Raw genomic sequence first — 20218 nt, 5'->3', positions numbered from 1 at the left:
CATTTAATACTCGAGCGGCTTGCGACCGCTTTATGAGAGAGCGCTCTGTACGCGTTACCATGGGGACCCTGTTTGTGTGAAGCAGTGAGCACATGGGAGTGGGCACATTTTCTACACTTATAACACCCTCGGCTTGAGCCGCTGTTGCCCGGGGTAACCAAGTGGCAGAGCGAGTTACAGGTAGATGTGAGCACAGAGTTGTGGGCACATTTACTACACTTATTACTCGAGCGGCGTGTGACCGCTTTATGAGAGAGCGCTCTGAACGCGTTACCATGGGGATCGTGTTTGTGTGAAGCAGTGAGCACGTGGGAGTGGGCACATTTTCTACACTTACAACACCTTCGGCCGGAGCCGGAAAGCCCGAATTTACACTCTTTCTGAGATTTATTTGGGCCGCCGTAAAAACGGCGTTTGTGTGCAGGCGAGCGAGTGGTATTACTGGCTCGTTGGCTGCGGTGTAAGCTGCTGCAGTAGCCTGCACTGAGGGGACTGACAGAGCTGGGCGTTTTGATGGCGGTCCGGCCGCAGCGGGACTCAGCCATCTCTTCCTCCCTGCGGGTGCTAGGAGGACTTCGCGGGCTCAGACTTCAGCGTTATCTTGGGACGCGGACCCCGGGGGGGCGGCGGTCTGTGACGGCTGGTCGAGCGCGACCTAGGGCGGCCGCCCTGGCGTCGCTGCGAAGTGGTTGGTGGCCGAGACGAGCGCTGTGTGGAGCTGCGCGCAGGAGGCTGAGCTTGAGAGCGGCCTGCGGCTGGGCTCGAGCGGCGAGGCAGGAAGAGATTCATAGCCTGCGACGCCTTCTGCACTTCAGAGAAGCGGTCCACAATCCCGCTGACCGCAGGGCCGAAGAGGCCGGTGGGCGAGAGCGGGGCGTTGAGGAAGACAGCGCGTTCTGACTCACTCATATCCGCCAGCGTCAACCATAAGTGTCTGTCGATGACGGTGAGCGCGGCCATAGATCTGCCGATGGCTTGTGCAGCGGTCTTAGTAGCACGGAGCGAAAGGTCCGTCGCGCTGCGCAGATCTGTTAAGGCAGTATGATCCGAGCCCTTCTCGTCCAATTCGCGGAGGAGGTCGGCTTGCAGGATCTGAAGAACAGCCATCGAGTGCAGGGCAGAAGCAGCTTGGCCGGAGGCGGCGAATGCGCGGCCGGCGAGAGCTGATGTGGTCCTGCAGGCTTTAGACGGCAGGGCAGACTTTGAGCGCCATCTAGCAGACGGCGGGCAAAGGTGCGTTGCCACCGCTTCCTCAACGGAAGGGATGCCGGTATAGCCTTTCTCGGCGGCCCCGTCCACCTGGGAGAGAGCCGAGGAGACAGACGAGCGGAGTCTAGCGGAGAAGGGCGCGTTCCACGACTTCGACAGCTCCTGGTGGAGCTCAGGCAGGAAGGGTGCTGACCTAGAGGCTGGCGCTTGGCGGCGGCTAGGCAGAAAACACCCGTCGAGTCGGTTAGGCGCGGGCTCCTTGGGTGGGGACCAGTCCCACCCCAGTCGGTCGACCGCTTTGGTGAGGAGGCGGATAAGCTCCGCGTCGACACTGGAGCGGGACCTGCCAGACTCAGGAGTCGAGGAGGCGGAGCGGTGAGAGCCCGACCACTCCTCGCTGTCCGAAGCAAGCAGAGAGCAGCTGTCAGCGGCGTCATCTGCTTCATCCCCTGAGGCGACGGCAGTGCGGGCAGTAGCCGGCCGCTGCGCGTCGGTGAAGGGCGGGGGAGAAGGAGAAAGCGAGGCTCGCGGGAGGGGCTCCGGCGAGCGCTCAGCTATAACCACCGGCTCTGGAGGCCTTTGAGAGCGGCGTTTCTTCTTACGCGGCCCTGAAGAGGCAGCCGGGGAAGGTGGAGGATCGTCAAACATGGCGAGTCGAGCCCGCAGGGTCGACATCGGCAAGTCCTCACACTGTTCGCAGCCGCCCGAGGAGAGGGCGCGGGCTGCGTGGTCGAAGCCCAGGCAGAGAGCGCAAACCACGTGGCGGTCTCCATCGCTGAGCGGGGCTCTGCACGAGCCACAGGATGAGCGAGGCATTTGCAACAACGCCTCGCGCTCTTTTAGATGCAAAAGTGTGTCGCGGGGCGAACACACAAACACATACAAAACAGAGCAGTAAAGGATATGATCGCCGGATAGCGAAGCAGGCAGGGAAAGCTGAAGGCGGCGAAGGCGGCCGGCGTCCTCAGGCTGAGATCCTCGGCGTGCTGGTCGCTTGTTTCGACGGCGGCTTCCTCAGAGAGCAGCGATGCGAAGAGCTTCGCTGAAAAGACAGAAATCAGAGAAGCAGCCTCCGAGCCCTGTTTATATACGCTAAGCCACACCCCTTTTCGCGGGCTGTGACGCATTAAGCGCGCCAAGCGCGCTCATTGGTCGTGACGTCACGCCAAGGGCTCAGCGGTAGGCTGCTGCAGTTGCCGCAGGGCAGCCAATGGGCACGCTAGTTAGCTTGCCCTAGGTCTGCAGGCTGCCGCACTGCGTTGACAAGATTATAAAAATTAAGGATAATTTTTGGCTTCAGTATCTCGAGAAAGAAAGGCTTTCCCGTAGCGTAAGCTAACTACGCAATACGAGAGAACCTCTCGTAAGAGAACCTACTTTAATGCATTTTAATACATTTAACAGTAGCCTACGTCTTTTTCACCTGGGTAGCTTACATTTATTTATATAGGCCTATTTTATTGATTAATTTAAACCTTAAACAACAACACTAAATAATAATAATATTAATTAAAAAAATGCATTAATTATTATTGAATAAATAATAGTAATAAAATAATATTTTTTACTTCTTCATAAATTATTATTTGAAGAAGAAGAACCAGGAGGATAAAGGTTTCGTGCTGCTCGCGCGCAACAAAGCTCAGCTGATCTACGTCATCGAATTTGAAAGTAACGGCTCTCCTCATCAACGCCTGCCGCATCTTCCGCCGTTTGTTCGGCTCTCCGTTACAAGGTTTGTAAACTCGCCAAAGAAATATAAATACTCACTATATATTCAAACACACACATATATAAACTAAATGTATTATACATTACTACTTTTTTGCAGTGTTTACCACTCGTTTATTGCTATGGTTTATTGAACAGTATCTGGTATGAAGGTTTTAGCCGCGATGCAAACTACGTTGATCTAATGAACAAATTGAAATTATTGACTTATTGTCTTAGATTGATTTAAAGTTAGTCATTCAATTCAACATATTCTGTACAACTGTGTCTTCAAATTGCTGATATAACTTACAGCCTAACTAATTTAGCTGATTCCTGCTGTCGTCATTGGCGTTTGTTATGAATAACAAAAGCAGGTTAATATAGTTTGGTCTGTTTTTGTTTAGCCTAACTTTACTTACTACAGGTGCCCTCATTCTCTCAGATATCATTTTGAATCCATTTAGTGGTCAATAAATACTATGTTGTGAATAATCAGCTTTGTTATTTTGTTTCCCCAGAACAACCAGTACAATGTTTCAGTGGCAACATTGAATTACAGTAAGTTACCTGCACCACATGCAAGTACTTTATTACTATGAACTTTCTCTGTGTGCAATTGTATTGTTTGACTGTGTACTTGTTTTTTAATCAGTTATTCTCTGAAAATCTTCTTCCCTCATGCTCTCAAATCTCATTCATGTTACATTCATGTAATATCACTGGTTTGGAGCCAATAATGCTATGCATTTTTTATAGGCTATACCTTAATCATATGCATTTGAATATAAGACATTTGAACCCTGAATTATAACTTTGGTCTTTTTCGACAAAAAAAGGAAAAAGCTATTAAATGGCTTCATAAGACTTACAACACAACCCATAACACATGAGTTGTGAATTCATTGATTATTTTTAGGATCTTTTCTGGGACATTTTTGGAGCTTAACCATTTTTATATAAATTGTTGCATTGAATTGAACTAGACAAGTGTACATAAGAATGGTTTCATGAATGATTTACACAATTTTTTTCTGCTTGTGTTTCATGCAGTGAAAGTGAATGGTGACTGGGGTTGCATTATGCCTGAGATCTGCTTTTGGGTTCCACAGACAGAGAGTCAAACAGGTCTGGAACGTCACAAGGCTGAGGAAATTATTTAAATTTCACAACAATCACTTTAATAACATTACTAACAGTAAATTTTGTATTTTGCAGGGATCTCGGCAAGCTGAAATACAAGTTTGAAGAAGAATAAAAATCCTCCTGTAGACCTGAAAATCACTGAAGTGCCTGGACCATCCTCCAGAGAAGAGGAAAAACACACGGAAAATGAAGCTGATGCACCTTTTCACTTTTCTAACTCGTTAAGTACCTCACATGTCCCTTGTGAAGATTTTATAATTGATTGCATTTTATGTTGCAGTGAGTAAAGGTGCGGTCACATTTGTGAATTTCGTGAAATTACACAGGCAAAAAGGTCCATTGACCATTGTCAGCAGTGTAGCGATGTTATGTATGAAGCACCAAACAAAATTGCTGATCGTGTGGATTCTTATTGAAATGACTGAATTCACCAGTGAACATTCACAGAACAAAAGCTAATTTTACTGCACCTTAACTCTGTTCAAATGGAAAATGTTTTCTGCTTGTTGTGACATAAGGAATACTGTTTCCGGGTCGAAGCCTCTACTTCTACTTGCTTTATCTTGTTTCTAGATATTGAGAATATTGAGATATTGAGAATACTCAACCATTTATGGGAACTGTTGATTCAAGTCACATTTAAGCTTTTCAAAAGCCATAGTGTACATTACAGTCTCCAGTCTCACGGCATCCCAGACTTCAACATTTTATGATTCAAAATAGCTGAATAACTAACCATCTGAGATTTCGGAATAGAGATAAATGTTAGGATCATAATTTTCAGGAATATTACAGCACAGTGAGTGCATATTAGCACTGTTTGTTGTTTGTTTTTGGCATCTGAGAGAGCTTTTGGACTTGGAAACAGTTGCGTCAGACTTAAGCGAACTGAAACACGTTTTAAAATTAAGTGAAGATGGACATTTTTAATTAGTCAATTTTAATTTTTTACATTGATTTATTACATGGAACATCTGTTTTCTATGCATTTTGTTGAGATGTCTTTTCTTGTGTAGCCTATTGTATACACATGGTTGATTATTCATGTTACTTATGTATTATACAATTTTTTTTGTGTATTCATTGATATTAATCTATTACTAGCTTTTTTCCCCAAGTGCATTGAAGTGTATGTATTAAAATGGATCTAAAATATGTAATAAACAATTCTTATTTTGTATTTGGTTCAGTTTGTTTATTATAATAGAAGTTTATGGTAACCGTAGTAACACCATGAAATTAATTTAATACAAAAAAAAAAAATTAAATTTGGTTCCTGGAGGCACCCACAGTGGTTCCACACAGTGCTTCATATAAGAGTTCCTCAGGAAACCTGTGTGGTTCCTCAGAGAACCACCCCTTTTTAAAGGGTGCCTAGAGGATCTACAGACGGTTCCGCCGGTGTGGCAAAGTGAAGAACCCCAAAAGGTTCCTCCAGGCACCTTTAATTTTTACAGTGTAGAGTCAGAATTTGGCGTAAACAGAATGAGAACATGGATCCATCATGCCTTGTTACCACTATGCAGGCTGGTGGTGGTGGTGTAATGGTGTGGGGGATGTTTTCTTGGCACACTTTAGGCCCCTTAGTGCCAATTGGGCATCGTTTAAATGCCACGGCCTACCTGAGCATTGTTTCTGACCATGTCCATCCCTTTATGACCACCATGTACCCATCCTCTGATGGCTACTTCCAGCAGGATAATGCACCATGTCACAAAGCTTGAATCATTTCAAATTGGTTTCTTGAACATGACAATGAGTTCACTGTACTAAAATGGCCCCCACAGTCACCAGATCTCAACCCAATAGAGCATCTTTGGGATGTGGTGGAACGGGAGCGTCGTGCCCTGGATGTGCATCCCACAAATCTCCATCAACTGCAAGATGCTATCCTATCAATATGGGCCAACATTTCTAAAGAATGCTTTCAGCACCTTGTTAAATCAATGCCACATAGAATTAAGGCAGTTCTGAAGGCGAAAGGGGGTCAAACACAGTATTAGTATGGTGTTCCTAATAATCCTTTAGGTGAGTGTATATATATATATATATATAAATAAACCTAAATTATAATGTTCTTGCTTATAATCAATGCATATTAACCAAGTGTTGTAAATGGAGAAAATAAATGGGAAAAATACATCTGGAGCGAAGGCTGCTGAAAAAGTTGATAGTAGGAGTGTTAGGCAATCTCTTTAATTTTTGCTGTTTCTATTATTGCCACTAGTGGTGCAGAAATCAGACTGTTTACCTTTGATCAAAAGAAGGTTTATTTCTTCCAGTGACAATGGAATTGCTGAGATGCTAAGTAAATCTATCCTCAGGGTCTCTTTGAAGGATGGATAAAGGTTTCTTTTGTGGATCCCAAGGTGCCAGCGATCTGACTCGGCAAAAGCCCTGGATCTTTAATGAGGTTGGCTGAATCCAGGCCTCCTTAGTCATTATCCCACCTCAGTGCTCCCAAAAAACTAGAACATGGAGAACATAGTGATGCATTAGAGGGAATATGCCACTTTTATACCATAACTTCCACAGAATGTGCCCACTGTGTAACATTGCACAAGTTTGCATGCTTTTAATCTGAATATATACAATGAAGTCCAAAGCATTTGCTTTTTCATTGTTTAACCTTATTGTATATGATGCATTAAATTCAGTGGTTAATCACTGTATTTCTATTGCAAAGTCAGCTCAACGTTTTTTTAAATAGCTGCACTTTAACTTTCAGGATATATAATTTGTCTCCGGCATAGTACCTGCCATCTCCCTCACCCCGTTTAGACTGGAGTGCTCACAACTAGGTCACTGCCACGGCTGCAGAGCTGGCAGCACATCTAAGGTGGCAGGAGATCAGTAGCATGCATTTGGGGAAGTAGTTTGCACCTCACTATTCCACTTTAACAGCATCTTAATACAGTTGTTCAGTGTGTCATGGGTTTAGTAAAGGGCAGGTAAAACTCATTTGTTCCTTCAGGAGAACTTATTAATCCAGCTACAGGACCTTATTAGAACTCTCTTGTTAATTATGAGCATATAGACTCATTAGAGCAGTTGCTGTGGGAGATTGCTCTGTGAAGAGAGGAGCTCATGGCCTTTCTACCTTAACGATAAACCTTTGGCAAAGAGACCACTTCCTTTTGTCCTTTTGCTTTAGAAGGTGGGAGCAGGAAGGAAATGTTGACTCATCTGTCAGCCAGACTTTGAAATTAATACATGCTGGCACTTACCCTTTTCTCCTGGCAAAATCGCATCTGTCGTCTGCCGCAAAATGGAAGGATGGAAAGAGCTGGTTCGACTTTTTTGTGATTGTTGTTATGCCTGGACAATGACTTTGTTGTCATTTATTTAATTGTTTAATTATGCTTTAACTCTCTTTTTAAAAGTATCTTAAACTCTCTTAGAAGAAATGTAAATTTGTCGTAATTTACTCACTCACATGTCATATGACACATTATGTATATGTACAGTATGCAGGGCTTGACATTAACATGACATTTACCGATTTCAGCGTTAGCGTGTAACGCAGTCACTCCTACTAGCCACTTTGGCGGGTTGAATTTTATATAGGCTACTATAAATTTTTCAATTGTTGTCTTTTAAAAAGACATCTGACATAATAAACTATATGCTATCTAGTATTGTCAAAAATATAGATTTTTCAATACATATCAATACTGTAATATCTGAAACTCTTCCGCAGGATACACAATACCAGCTTAGGGCTGGACGATAAAACGATAACGATATGTATCGCGATAGAATCAATATCAATAAAAAATGCGTTCGATAAAACGTTCGATAATTTTTTTTTTTTTTTTCGTCGGAAAAAAACAGCAAAGCAAGTTTGATTGCATGAACAAAGGCACTCACTCTCTAGTAACTAGATAAAACAGGAAAAGTCAGCTCTCCTGACTTCAAGTCTGACCGTAGTCAGACCAATGTCGTCTGCAGATTATGCAAGACCGTCGTCTGTTTCTGTTATTCGCGTGCTGATGCGCTGTTCTAGCGTGTGCGTTTCTCAGCGCGTACATGTGAAGCTCACATGCACTAAAAGCCTGTCTACCAGCGCCTGAATACTGGACTAAGTTATCTTTCGAGTCTTATTGTGCTAATACTGTTATATACACACAAGGTTTACATAAACTAGTCGGATATGTCTAAAGTGAAAGCAAACTTGAGAAAATTGAGAGAAAATCTGCATGTCAAATGCGTGTATAATAGACGCGTCGCGCGCAGCTCTTAAAGAGACAGTAGTAATAGTAAACACGCTGCCGCTTGTCCTTAAAGGGATAGTTCACCCAAAAATAAAAATTATCTCATTATTTACGCACTCTAATGTTGTTCCAAACCTGTATTCATTTCCTTCTAATATTTTCTAATATTAATATTTTGAAGAATGTGGGTATCCAAACAGTAGCTGGTCCCCATTGACTTCCATAGGAGAAAAATATACTATGGAAGTCACTCGGGTACATCAACTGTTGGTCATTCTTCCAAATAACTTTTATTTTCAACAGAAGAAAGAAACTTATTCGAGTTTAAAACAACGTGAGAGAGTAAATTATGATAATTAGAATTTTTAGGAGAACTATCCCTTTAGTGTTAATAAAACAACAAAATGTAAAGAGAAAATCACTGACTGCTCTTGACTGATAACTTTATTAATAGCTTTAATAAGTATCAATGTATAATTTATACAGTGAAGTCTGTTTTGTTTTATTTTCATATTTGTTCATCATATTTAATTACTTTCTGCAATGCTACTGTTAAACACACCTACTGTAGCTGAAAACATAAAGCACTGTTTATTTAATTTGTATATTAAGTTGTGTATGTGTAATGTGTATCTTTGATCTTAATATTTAATAACAAAGAAAATAATGAGAACATTTTTTATCCGCCCCTGTCTGCCATTCTTTTTTATTTTATATTTTGTTACCTAAGGCTTTGTTTTTAAAATATGGACATTAGTTTGGCTGTAATGCTCAGTCACAAAATAGTAAAACCAACATAAAAAAGAATTGTGATAAAATCGTGAATCGTGATTTTCCTGAAAGAAATCGTAATATTATATTTTTGCCATTTCGCCCACCCCTTTATAAAGCATTTCTTACGCATTCTTTAATTTTGCACCTTAATGTTAAGAGATAATTGTTAAAGGAATACTCCACCGTCTTTTCATATTAAACTATGTTATTCCCTAAACTAAGACGAGTTGATACATACCTCTCTCGTCTCAGTGCGTGCACTCAATCGCTCTGGCGCACGGCGACACTTTGTTCACTCAGTTCATTCAATACGGGCCAAGCAGAGAAGCTACTAAACACCTCCACGTTTTCCCCATTTAAACACAGTTACTCGCGTAGTGTAACTCGACCTAGGACGGTGACACAAAACAAAACGTTGCGCTTTTCTAAGCGTGTAAAATGGATAACTATATTGTATGGCGGAATACCATAGCAAGTGCTTGTAAGCACTTCGTCTTGGCGGAGTAATATCTTCACCAGAGGGAGCGGGGGCCGGTGAGAGGATTTTTCACGAGTGAAGATATTACTCCGCCAAGTCGAAGTGCTCATAAGCACTTGCTATGGTATTCCGCCATACAATATAGTTATCCATTTTACACGCTTAGAAAAGCGCAACGTTTTGTTTTGTGTCACCGTCCTAGGTCGAGTTACACTACGCGAGTAACTGTGTTTAAATAGGGAAAACGTGGAGGTGTTTAGTAGCTTCTCTGCTTGGCCCGTATTAAATGAACTGAGTGAACAAAGTTTCGCCGCGCGCCAGAGCGATTGAGTGCACGCACTGAGATGAGAGAGGTATGTATCAACTCGTCTTAGTTAAGGGAATAACATAGTTTAATATGAAAAGACGGTGGAGTATTCCTTTAAGTGTTCATTGTGATTTTAGACTTTTGAGTTTTCCATGGTCGTGTTGACATTTCTGCCTTTATAACTGATGGGATTATAATCAGTTAGGTTAAGTTTAAAATAAAAAATCTTTAAATGTAATATATTTGTCTCCTGGACTGGTCCTTATTTTAAATATGTTATAAAAAAATTCAATAATTATCGATATCGACCGATATGAAACACTTATATCGTGATACAGTTTTCAGCCATATCGCCCAGCCCTATACCAGCTGCGCGTTCACGCTCTCTCATCTCTCCGATAGCGAGTGACACAAAAAACGCGTCCCTTTACTCACTCGTTTCATTTGCTCCGGATGAATATTGTTGGTGTTACAAGGCTTGAATTTTGCCGAGGGATTGCATGTATTGAGCATAATTTTACTCATTCCCGCAGATTTTGTGATCACACCCAAAGTGTGCACACATAAAGACAAGTATATTGGCTAAGCTATATAAAAAAGTATAATGGGTCCGTGCGTCAGGTCTTAAAGTGACAGCAGCCTAATATACCGGTTGCCAAATTATGAGAGAATATTAAAAATATCTAAATGGCAGTTTTTCCATATGGTATCGATGTCAAAATTGTGGCCAGTGAAAATGCTGAGTAGCTAGTAACTTTGAAAACCACTAGCCACAGTGGCTGGTGAGCAAAAGAGTTAATGTCAAGCCCTGTATGCGTATATAGTTGCTGTAGAACCAGAGATTTGGAAATGAATGCTCAGTCTATGGGAAAAGTTCAGTTCACTTGAGTGCAGGATCTTGTGTTTTTCCGTCATTTGCATACTAAGAAAGTTTTGATGTGTCAGCAAGCAGTGCAATTTTTCCCTTCGGTCTCCTCCTGTTCGATTGTGCTTATTAATCTTTCGACTTTGATCTATCATCAGTCATTTCCAAAACTGAGAGCTGTGTTCCAAACTTGGACGCATACTCTGTTGGCGAGATTATTGATGATACAGAGTCTTGCGGAGGAAGCGTGTTCGAATATATCTATGATTAATGAAAGCCCCTCAAACAGGAAGCAAATTTCTTTGAAATAATGTTTATGCCATCGATGTTCAGGTCCAGCCTGGAGATGACAAATGGCCCAGACGGCACTTCTTTAAAAGAGGGGCTATCTGTGTCTCTTTATCTGCTAAAATGTTTTGGCACGAGACTCTTAACCTCAGTTCATTTCCCTCTATCATCTCTTAACACGTTTTAGAGCGATGGAAGTAGACAGACGTTGGGTAGATGTGCAGTCAGTGGGCGCTAATGTGCCTGGTTCCATGCCGTGACATTGGCTGTGTTCGTAATAGCTTACTACCAATCTGCTCTTGCTATTTCTGCAGTATGTAGTACAGGTATGTATTATGGGCACAGTATTTTTCTGTACGTATAGAGTAACTGCATGACCTGCTACATTGGCCTCATAAACCAATATGATATCCCACAATGCAATGCTCTTGACATTTACAGTGTGATGCACGATCCAGTAGTAAAATAATCATTTTCTTGTCTCATCAATTTATTTGAATGGCCAAATGTTATGACATTTTTACCAAGTTTTCTAAGATGATAACAGATGCAAAGTGATAGCCATGTAGCGATAATTATGACTTGTGTACATGTATATCATTTACTGATTGAATTAAATTGAATCTGCTAGTATAAGAATCTTCTTGCAAAATCTAAATATATTAAAGACATGCTTGGTCTTTTCCTTCTGTTCTTGTCCTTGCATGTTTCTTCTGTTTTGCGATATGTTTTGCTGTAATATTGAACAGTATGTTAGCTAACTCATTAATTCTCATTCATGTCTTTAAGAGTAGGATGGCCATGACCTTTCTTTTAATATTTTAAAAAATGAGTGTCCTCCTTGCTTTTCTTAAATAGCTTCACTTTTCAACTGTCTGATTCTAAAATCACCTACAATTATCTTTGTTTGGACATGCACAGATAAAAATTAATGTTCTGTAACTGTGGATATTTAAAATAATAATAAATTATTTTATTTTATTTTAAATTAATACCATATTATTGTCATTAAAATAAGATAATAATAACAAAACATTATATAATAATAATAATAATAATAATAATAAAAAATTAAACTAATTATTATTACATTTACAATAATAATAATAATTATTATTATTAATGTAATACTTTTTTATTTTTGTATTATAATTATAAACATTATTAATGATAATAATGTTATTCAATACAATACAATGGTTATTCAATACATAACCATATAATTATCATTAATAATAATAATAATAATAATAATAATTAATTGTATTATTTTTATTTTCTTGTAATAAAATGTATAATATTAAAAATAATGTTGTCATTTTGGATAAACAAATTCATATCAGTAGTAATAATAATAATAATTCATTAAATAGGTAAATAATATTAATAAATATTAATAAAAATAAGGTGTTTGCATGCCACAAAATTCTAATAAATACAGGTTAATGCCACATGTTTTACATTTTTGAGAAACTGGAATATTGATGTGTTTACATTACAAATCTGAGCAAATTCTGATTAATATCTCGTGCATGTAAACTGATTTTGAAACATTCATGTAATCATGCCTACTGTTTCACATACAGTTTAAAAAAATAGAAGGCGTTACAATTTACAGTATTCAGTAAGTTGTAATGCTCTGTTCCAAACACAGCCATTGAAATTGATAGTTCAAGGTGAGTTTTGAATAGCTGGATCTTTTAATTTGTAGTTTCCTGCTGTGTTCTTTAATAAAAGGGAGGCAATGTTTAGAGTACAAGTGGTAGACTAAGGTCTTGCGTCCTGTCGAGTGCATGCCATGAGGTTCGAGCCATTGAATAAACGCTAGAGCAAGGCATGCATTGTACTTTTGGCGACATTATGTTTTCATGCGTGTGACGTTTTTCTTTTGATGCTGGACAGGCCTTGTAATGATAAACGTTAAGTGTTGTTGCTATGGCAGCGTGCCGGAGCGAACCAGTGATCATTGTGTCGAGAGCTGCGAATGATAATGTCCCAACCATCCACACAGAAAGTACATAGTGCGTCAGCCGTCATCAACTTCAAGCGTCTGCACGGACACACCAACACATTCAGCTTGCAGTGCTGTCACAGCGACATATGCGCACACGCAGACTTGTTAGCGACACACTCACAAAGAACTTGATGTTTGTTCACACCCCAAAGGAGAGCTTTCATGTGTCATAGGAAAAAGGCTTCACTTTAGGGCTAATTTTTGCTAATCGCCAGCTGAGCTTCCTACATGCCCGAGTGCCACGTTGAGTCATGATATTAGATGTCTGCAACACAAAGACCTGTCCTTAGAGAAAGGCGTAGTTTGCCTCACTCAGAAAGAATGAAGTTTTTTTTTTTTTTTTTTTTTGAGGTGACCTGAGCGGCTTTGCTGATGCAGGCAATAAAGAGAGCTGTCTGGGAAACTTAAACCGAGTGGCTTCCAGACCCACTGGCCGTGAGCCCGCTAAACCGAAGCACTATCAGTGTTGTGCAGCATAGAGCACCTGTTACTTCACTGCAGAGCCGAGGACCACATGCTGATACAGAGACTTCATTGTTATTATTGTTTAAGCCAGGCTTTTAGGAAAGGCATGGAAATGCCAAGAAATCATGAAATCAAATGATTTCAGCGGCAAGCAATATTTGCACAAAAATATTAAAGGATTAGTTCTCGTAATTTACTCAGCCCCCCCGTCATCCAAGATGTTCATGTCTTTCTTTCCTCAGTCAAAAAGAAATTAAGGTTTTTGAGGAAAACATTCCAGGATTTTTCTCCATGTAGTGGACTTCAATGGGGTCCAACAGTTTGAAGGTTTCAATGCAGCTTCAAAGGACTCTACATGATCCCAGCCGAGGAATAAGGGTCTTATCTAGTTTAAATATTAAATATAGTATTTTGTACAATTATATAAACAGTATTTTAAATATTGTATTAAATATTGATCATTTTCATTTTAAATATTCATTATCATTATTTAAATTTCTAAATAAAAAATGTAATTGTTTAAATTGTGTAAATGTTTAAATATTATTTGCCATATGAAAAGTTTCACAAAGCTCTTTTGGTAAAGTGAATCAATACAAATGTGACATACGAACATTTTAGTGCTCTAAAGTATTTGTCAGGCTGATTCAAACATGCGCGTACAGATTTAGTAAGAGAAATGGATCATTGGTTTTATCCCTTTGTCCCTCAAACTTTCCTTTGCTTTCTCTCTCCAGCTGCTGTCAGAGAGTCAGATCAACATGGTGAAAGTGGTGAACTCTGTGAGCGACGCGCTCAGCTCCATGCAGAAGGAAACCGGAAACATCAAGAGCCGTCTCAAGGCAGATCTGCAGAGGGCTCCGGTGCGCGGCGTCCGGCCCAAGGGCTGCGCCGGTGGAGAGGGTAAAAAATAAAACTCCTCATTAGCCACATATTCTCAACTTTCCAGCCTCGCTAATGAGCCCTAGAATGGTTTCACACCTATTCCCTCATAAGCTTTCTAGCAGTGTGAAAGAGACATGCCACTGCTTAGACACCAGGTGCGAGATGACAGATTTGAAGTCTTGAAGCTTTCTTTTCTCACACCGTACCTTGAACAGGTTTCTCAAAAAACTAAAAGAAAAACAAAAAAACGGATGGCTTGCCGCTTAATGTGGATTGATGATGCTGGAATGTCCTATCTTCTGTCAGGTTCCAGACCCAGGGACTGCAGTGACATCTATGCCAGCGGGCAAAGAGAGGATGGTATCTACTCCGTGTTCCCCACACATTACCCAGCAGGCTTCCAGGTCTTCTGTGACATGACTACTGATGGAGGCGGATGGACGGTGAGTCGGTTCCCAAATATGGCAATATTCTGACATTGTTTCCGGTCACCTCTGAGCTGTGTTTTGTTTTTTGCTATATATATCTGAATTAACTGAACAGCCGTTGGAATGAAAATCACTAGTAATGAGTCACTCCATTAGGCATTGACTTGTTAAGCGTACGCTCCCACGCATTAGTAAGCAGGTCACAGATATGCGCATGAATGCATTCGCATGCACAAACACGCTTCAAACCGATGTTTCACAAGTTTACAGTTCATTACAGCAGCTGCATACAAAATAGACAGAGCAAACTATCTTTTCCGAGGGCATTACCTCCTCATTCGACGCACGCGGAAGAGTTTTAATTTCATGGTCTTTTGAATAAAAATAAAGATAAGATGTAGGGCTGGCAGTGTATATATCATGTAACGGTAGAAATGTGTCTACCGGTAAAGATTCTGCTGTGTGCATTTAAAAGAATTTGGCAAGCAGAAAAGTATAGTGTACTCTAGAAAATGTGTCCCAGAAGGGCGCTTCCGCTGTAGACAGATTTTTTTTTATTATAATGTGAGTGATTTAGTTTTGGTGGTTTCGCTCTGACTTCTACAGCTGTTACGAATAATCGTATTATTTGAGTCATCTCGATTTTATTATTTACGATGTGATGTGGTCTTGGATTGTTCCTTTCTTCGAAGCTCATCTCGGAGTTTGTCAGTAACGGGTCTGCAAACTCAGGTTTATTGAACGTAAACAGGATTAAATTGTGGCTTATAAGTGGAAGTCTGACATTGGAAGTCTGCCAAAGCTGCTGCTATGCTCTTAACAGAGAAGCCTGTTTAATTGTGGACTGAAATAATAATTTTTTAATAATTGAAAATATATAAATTATATTTTACGTTATAGCAGTAGGACTTATCAGAATCTTGTATTCATTGCGAAGTTGACAGGATCATTTATAATGACATTTTATTCATCAAGAAGTCGTCGTCTTCTGTGCACTTTCTAAAGTGTAAGAGATGTAGATGTAGAACTTTTAGTTTATGCCATGTTACTGAATTACAAATGAAGTTATTTTTTATGTAAAGTTCATTTAGGTTCATTAACAGTGCGGATGTTAGATATCATGTAAAAATAACTTTTAGTATGCGCTTCTTGTTTTGTCCCTTTTGACAGGCTTTCTTTGATCTCATAGTCCCTTTCTGGTTGTTTTAAATGACTTTTACTTGTAATTTAGTTATATGATTTTGTAATTTGTATAATTTAATGATTTTTCCTAATAATTTTAGTACTTCATCTTAAACTTTTTTCAGTTTGTTGCCAAGGCAGCATTTATCTTTTTCATTTCAGTTTTTTAAGTTTTTAAGATTTTCATCTACTATTTATATACTTTAGTTTTAGTTTTTAGTTTTTAGTTTACTATAACATCCCTTTTGGGATGTGAACATTATTTTCTGTCTGTAGCACACTTTGCAATATTACTCAAACAGTGATATGAGGTTTTGATAATGCTGCACACTGCAAATATGACAGGTATTTAATAACCTGTACAGTGTTTTTCTATCATCATAATTAAAGATAGACCACTTTGTGAAATTGCAATTATAGTGGAACACTGTGATTGCTTCAAAGTGGCACGTTTCCATGTCTTGCTTTTCAGACAGCATGTTCAGTCATCTTAAGAATGCTCTAATCAGTTCACAGGGATGACTTTGTATGGTTGTTGGCGGATAACATCCTTTTTTAAAAACAAGTGGCTTTAGATCTATTTAACATTTTCAATCCTTTAAGCGTATGAAACAGAAAACAGCACTTTGTTTTAATTAAATTTAGTGCCATTATTTGTAAGACTAACTGATTGGACTACGTGAAACGTATCTGATGATGAATAATTGAAAGAACGCTGTTACCGCCGTATCCTCATTTGTTCGATGTCCTCTGAGAAGATTCTTTGAACAATACTTGGGGAACATCACACGCTTTATGTAAGTCTGTATTTGTATATGCAAGGCTATTGCAATGAAAGAAGATACGATTTTAAATAACATATGGTGTTACTAAGACTTTGACAAAACTAAGCAGTAAAAGGAAAGAAGATATGTGATGACGCATCGTCTTTAAGGTCATCAGTCTCTGAATGTGGACAAGGAGACAAGGAGTTGTCCTTGTGTAATGAACACAGGCGCGCATTTTCCTCCGTTGCGATACAAGTGCCAGAACATGTATTTTCATATTTGCTCTCTCTGGATAACATACATGGTGTTGAAAAGGGTGACATATTGTATTCCCTGATTACAGTCAAAGCTGCTTTGCGGCTGCGAGAGCATTAGCGTGCCGGGAGCGCTGGGAATCTGAAGAGGCAGAAAGGAACTGTTACATGGAATTAATAGATCCAGCGCCCCTATTCATCATCTGCGGCCTCCAGCGGTTTTTGATGAGGATGTGGGGCTTTTCTGCTGGTACCGGAGTAGATCAGCCGGGTCACGGAGAGGGGTGCTGGGGGAGGGGGGGTTGTAATTTCACATGCTCGGACATGCACACAATTCCTGCCACGGACATTCCCGGTTAGCTGTGGAATGAGCTGTCCTCTCTCCTCCTCTACAAACGCTTGCTCTCTGGTGTTTTATTAAAGGAATAGTTCAGCCAGAAATGAAATTCTGTCATTGTTTACTCACCCTCATGTCGTTCCAAACCCACATGGTGTGTTTTTTTCTTCTGTTGAACAAAAAAGAAAAACATTTTGAAGGATTTTTATGTAGCACTTTTTATACGACAACAGTTCATAGTAAGTGTGTGTCAAGCTCTGAAAGGAACAAAAAAACAAAAGTAAAAGAACCAAAAAAATGTGTGTTGTAGACTTAAATTTCAGTATTTTTCTGATAATTTTCTCTAATTGAGATTTAGGATATAGAGTTCCTATATAGTCATTAGTCTAATTCCAACCAGCAATTTGCATGCTACAAGACTGATTTTCTTCTAAATCTTTCTAACCAATTAGTATGGTAAGAAGAAGATTAACTCGTTTAATAACATTCGTTTACAGATTGTTAGACTCTATCTTCTAGGTTAAGTTCGCTTTCACAAGGCAACCATTCAAAGCGTACCAAGATGTGTTTATGCAAGTTACATGCGAGTACAACTATACTCTTATTGGTCAGAGTTTTCTCTGCGTTATCCATCAAGATGATTGACAAGTTCGCTCCACGAGCTTATTGTGGCTTTATTTGTAACTGTTGAGACACACGTAAACACTATACGAATGTAGCTGTCATTCCCGCTGTTAAATTATATACTACATTCATATTAATACTGCAGCAAATTCAAACACGCTCTCTCTGGATCTCCCAGTGCTGCTGTCTAGAGGTTAACTGTGCCAAGACATATACGCAAACAGATAGGCAGGAATCAAGGCTTCATCGGGACAACATTCTTGCATGGAGAAGCACAATTACACAACATTTTAAGATGAGGAGGTGCTCTTTTGGCTTTCAATTGTGATAACTAATGTGCTCACTCACAGAATCAGACACTACTGCTATTTATACAGCACATTTCCCAATATGAATTATAATACCATTTGGACTGTTGGGTCGGATTGTTTTCACACCTCAAGCGAACCGCCCCAGAGACCATCTCGGTTAGGCGATCTCGGAGCGATTATTTTGGTGCGGATCCGAGCGTGATTTCTGTGTTTGTGCCTAAACGAACTGCACCATGGGAGAAAACGCACCAGGTTCCGAAACAAATGCTCAGTGTAAAAGCACCCTAAGAGTTTTTTTCTCATACGAACCATACGTTTGCATTGATTCAGATCAATAATTTAAATGTTCTATAGCCTACTGATTTTGAATCTTTTTAGCCAATTCAGTGTAAAAGGCCTGGCCCAGAGGCATCATCCATTTGCAATGAGTATTTACACTGATTCAAACCAATGACTCATATGTTTCAGATTTAAGATTTTTTGGTCTTTTTAACCCATTCATTCATGCGTTGAGTCTTTACATGGATTCAAATCCTTAAGTTTAAGACTGATTTTGATTTAAAAGAACTGCTCATCTGTTCACACTGATTGAAAGTAATGCGGTAATTTGCATGTTCAAGACATGACAGGTCTTTTCGATTAATAATCAATCATTACACTGATATGAATCTTTACACTGATTCAGACCAATAACTCATGTTCATTAATGTTTTGACTCTTTTTAGCCAGTTCATTTAAAACAATCTTTCTCATAGGAATCATATGTTGGTAGGGAGTCATTGCACTGATTCAGATCAATAAATTAAAATTTCAAGTCTGAATTTGAGTCTTTTTAGCCAATTCAATATAAAAGACCTGGCCTAAAAGCATCCACCTGCAATGAGTATTTACACTGATTCAGACCAATAATTTTAAACCGATTTATTTTAAAATACCTTCCTCATAAGAAACATACATTTGTAGTGCGTCTTTATTAATACATAAAATACATGTTTAAGACTGATTTTTGAATTCATTTAAAAGAACCGGCTCATTAGAACCATACCTTGTGAGATATATGGACCAATTTTATGATGCATTTATGTTGCTTTTTGAGCTCAAAAGCTGAAAATATCACTTTAAATGTGATCAGTTCAATTTCTGCTCTCATATACATATAGAATTTGAAAGAATGACTGGCAGAGAGGGTCAGGGGGAGAAAGTGCACATGGGGGTAATGAAAAAAGCTAGAATCCTCTAAAACTACAAATAACGATGGCAAACTGTGGTTAATTGGAGCAGATACTTCATTTATGCAGTAATCAGATGTATAAACATCTGGAAGGCAGCTGTGGCTGTCAGCCATGTCTGGAATAATGTCCCGGTTCTACCTCCGTCAGCACACAGGTGCATTCCGCCCCCAAACAGCACGTTCCTGAACACCACTCTCCTAAATACTCTGACCAACAGCAAAGAGGCAGAGACTTACAGTACTGGCCGTTTGTTTTCATCAGATTAACACAACTTACTACATATATCTTCACCCCAAAAGTCTTTCTCATAGCATACTGGCTGCAAAAAAAAGAACTGTGACATGAGTCAGGGTGATGTGAACCACTGTTGGCAGCTTGTGAACAGAATGTCAGTGTCTATTCAAAAGTGAAACAGAAGAGCGAAGTGGCACGAACTTCACATCCTCACACATTCCATCAGCTTGCAAAACTAGCACCTGTCTGCATGCTGGTATTTTATATGTTGTTTTCATTTGAACGAACGATGATTAACTGTGTTGACACTTGAAAGAATCTGCACTGAGTGTGTGAATGATACAATGACTGTGTTTAAAGGAATTTCAATAATTTTCAAGCACTGTCTGTTCAGATTCACCTCACTTGCCTTTAAAATTATTAGTTTTATTGATTCATTCAGTCAGTGAGATTAGACTGATTAAACCAATCAAGTCTGATTAATATAAAATAAA

At 39.7% G+C, this 20218-nt stretch overlaps 1 protein-coding gene across 2 annotated transcripts in view; it reads left to right on the top strand.

The window, feature by feature from the left end:
- The window catches only part of fibcd1a (fibrinogen C domain containing 1a), a 131559-nt gene that overhangs the window by 50269 nt on the left and 61072 nt on the right, over positions 1-20218 (top strand). For both annotated transcript variants that reach the window (XM_081349094.1, XM_081349093.1), the window contains exons 3-4: positions 14208-14373; positions 14662-14798. In XM_081349094.1, coding sequence (XP_081205220.1) covers positions 14208-14373; positions 14662-14798 — 303 coding nt within the window. The remainder of the gene's footprint in view (positions 1-14207; positions 14374-14661; positions 14799-20218) is intronic.

This window comes from Scardinius erythrophthalmus, assembly GCF_964197995.2.
Source record: "Scardinius erythrophthalmus genome assembly, chromosome: 20".
NCBI lineage: Eukaryota > Metazoa > Chordata > Actinopteri > Cypriniformes > Leuciscidae > Scardinius > Scardinius erythrophthalmus.
The sequence above is the reverse complement of the archived record's forward strand: the minus strand, read 5'-3'. Positions and strand labels throughout refer to the sequence as shown.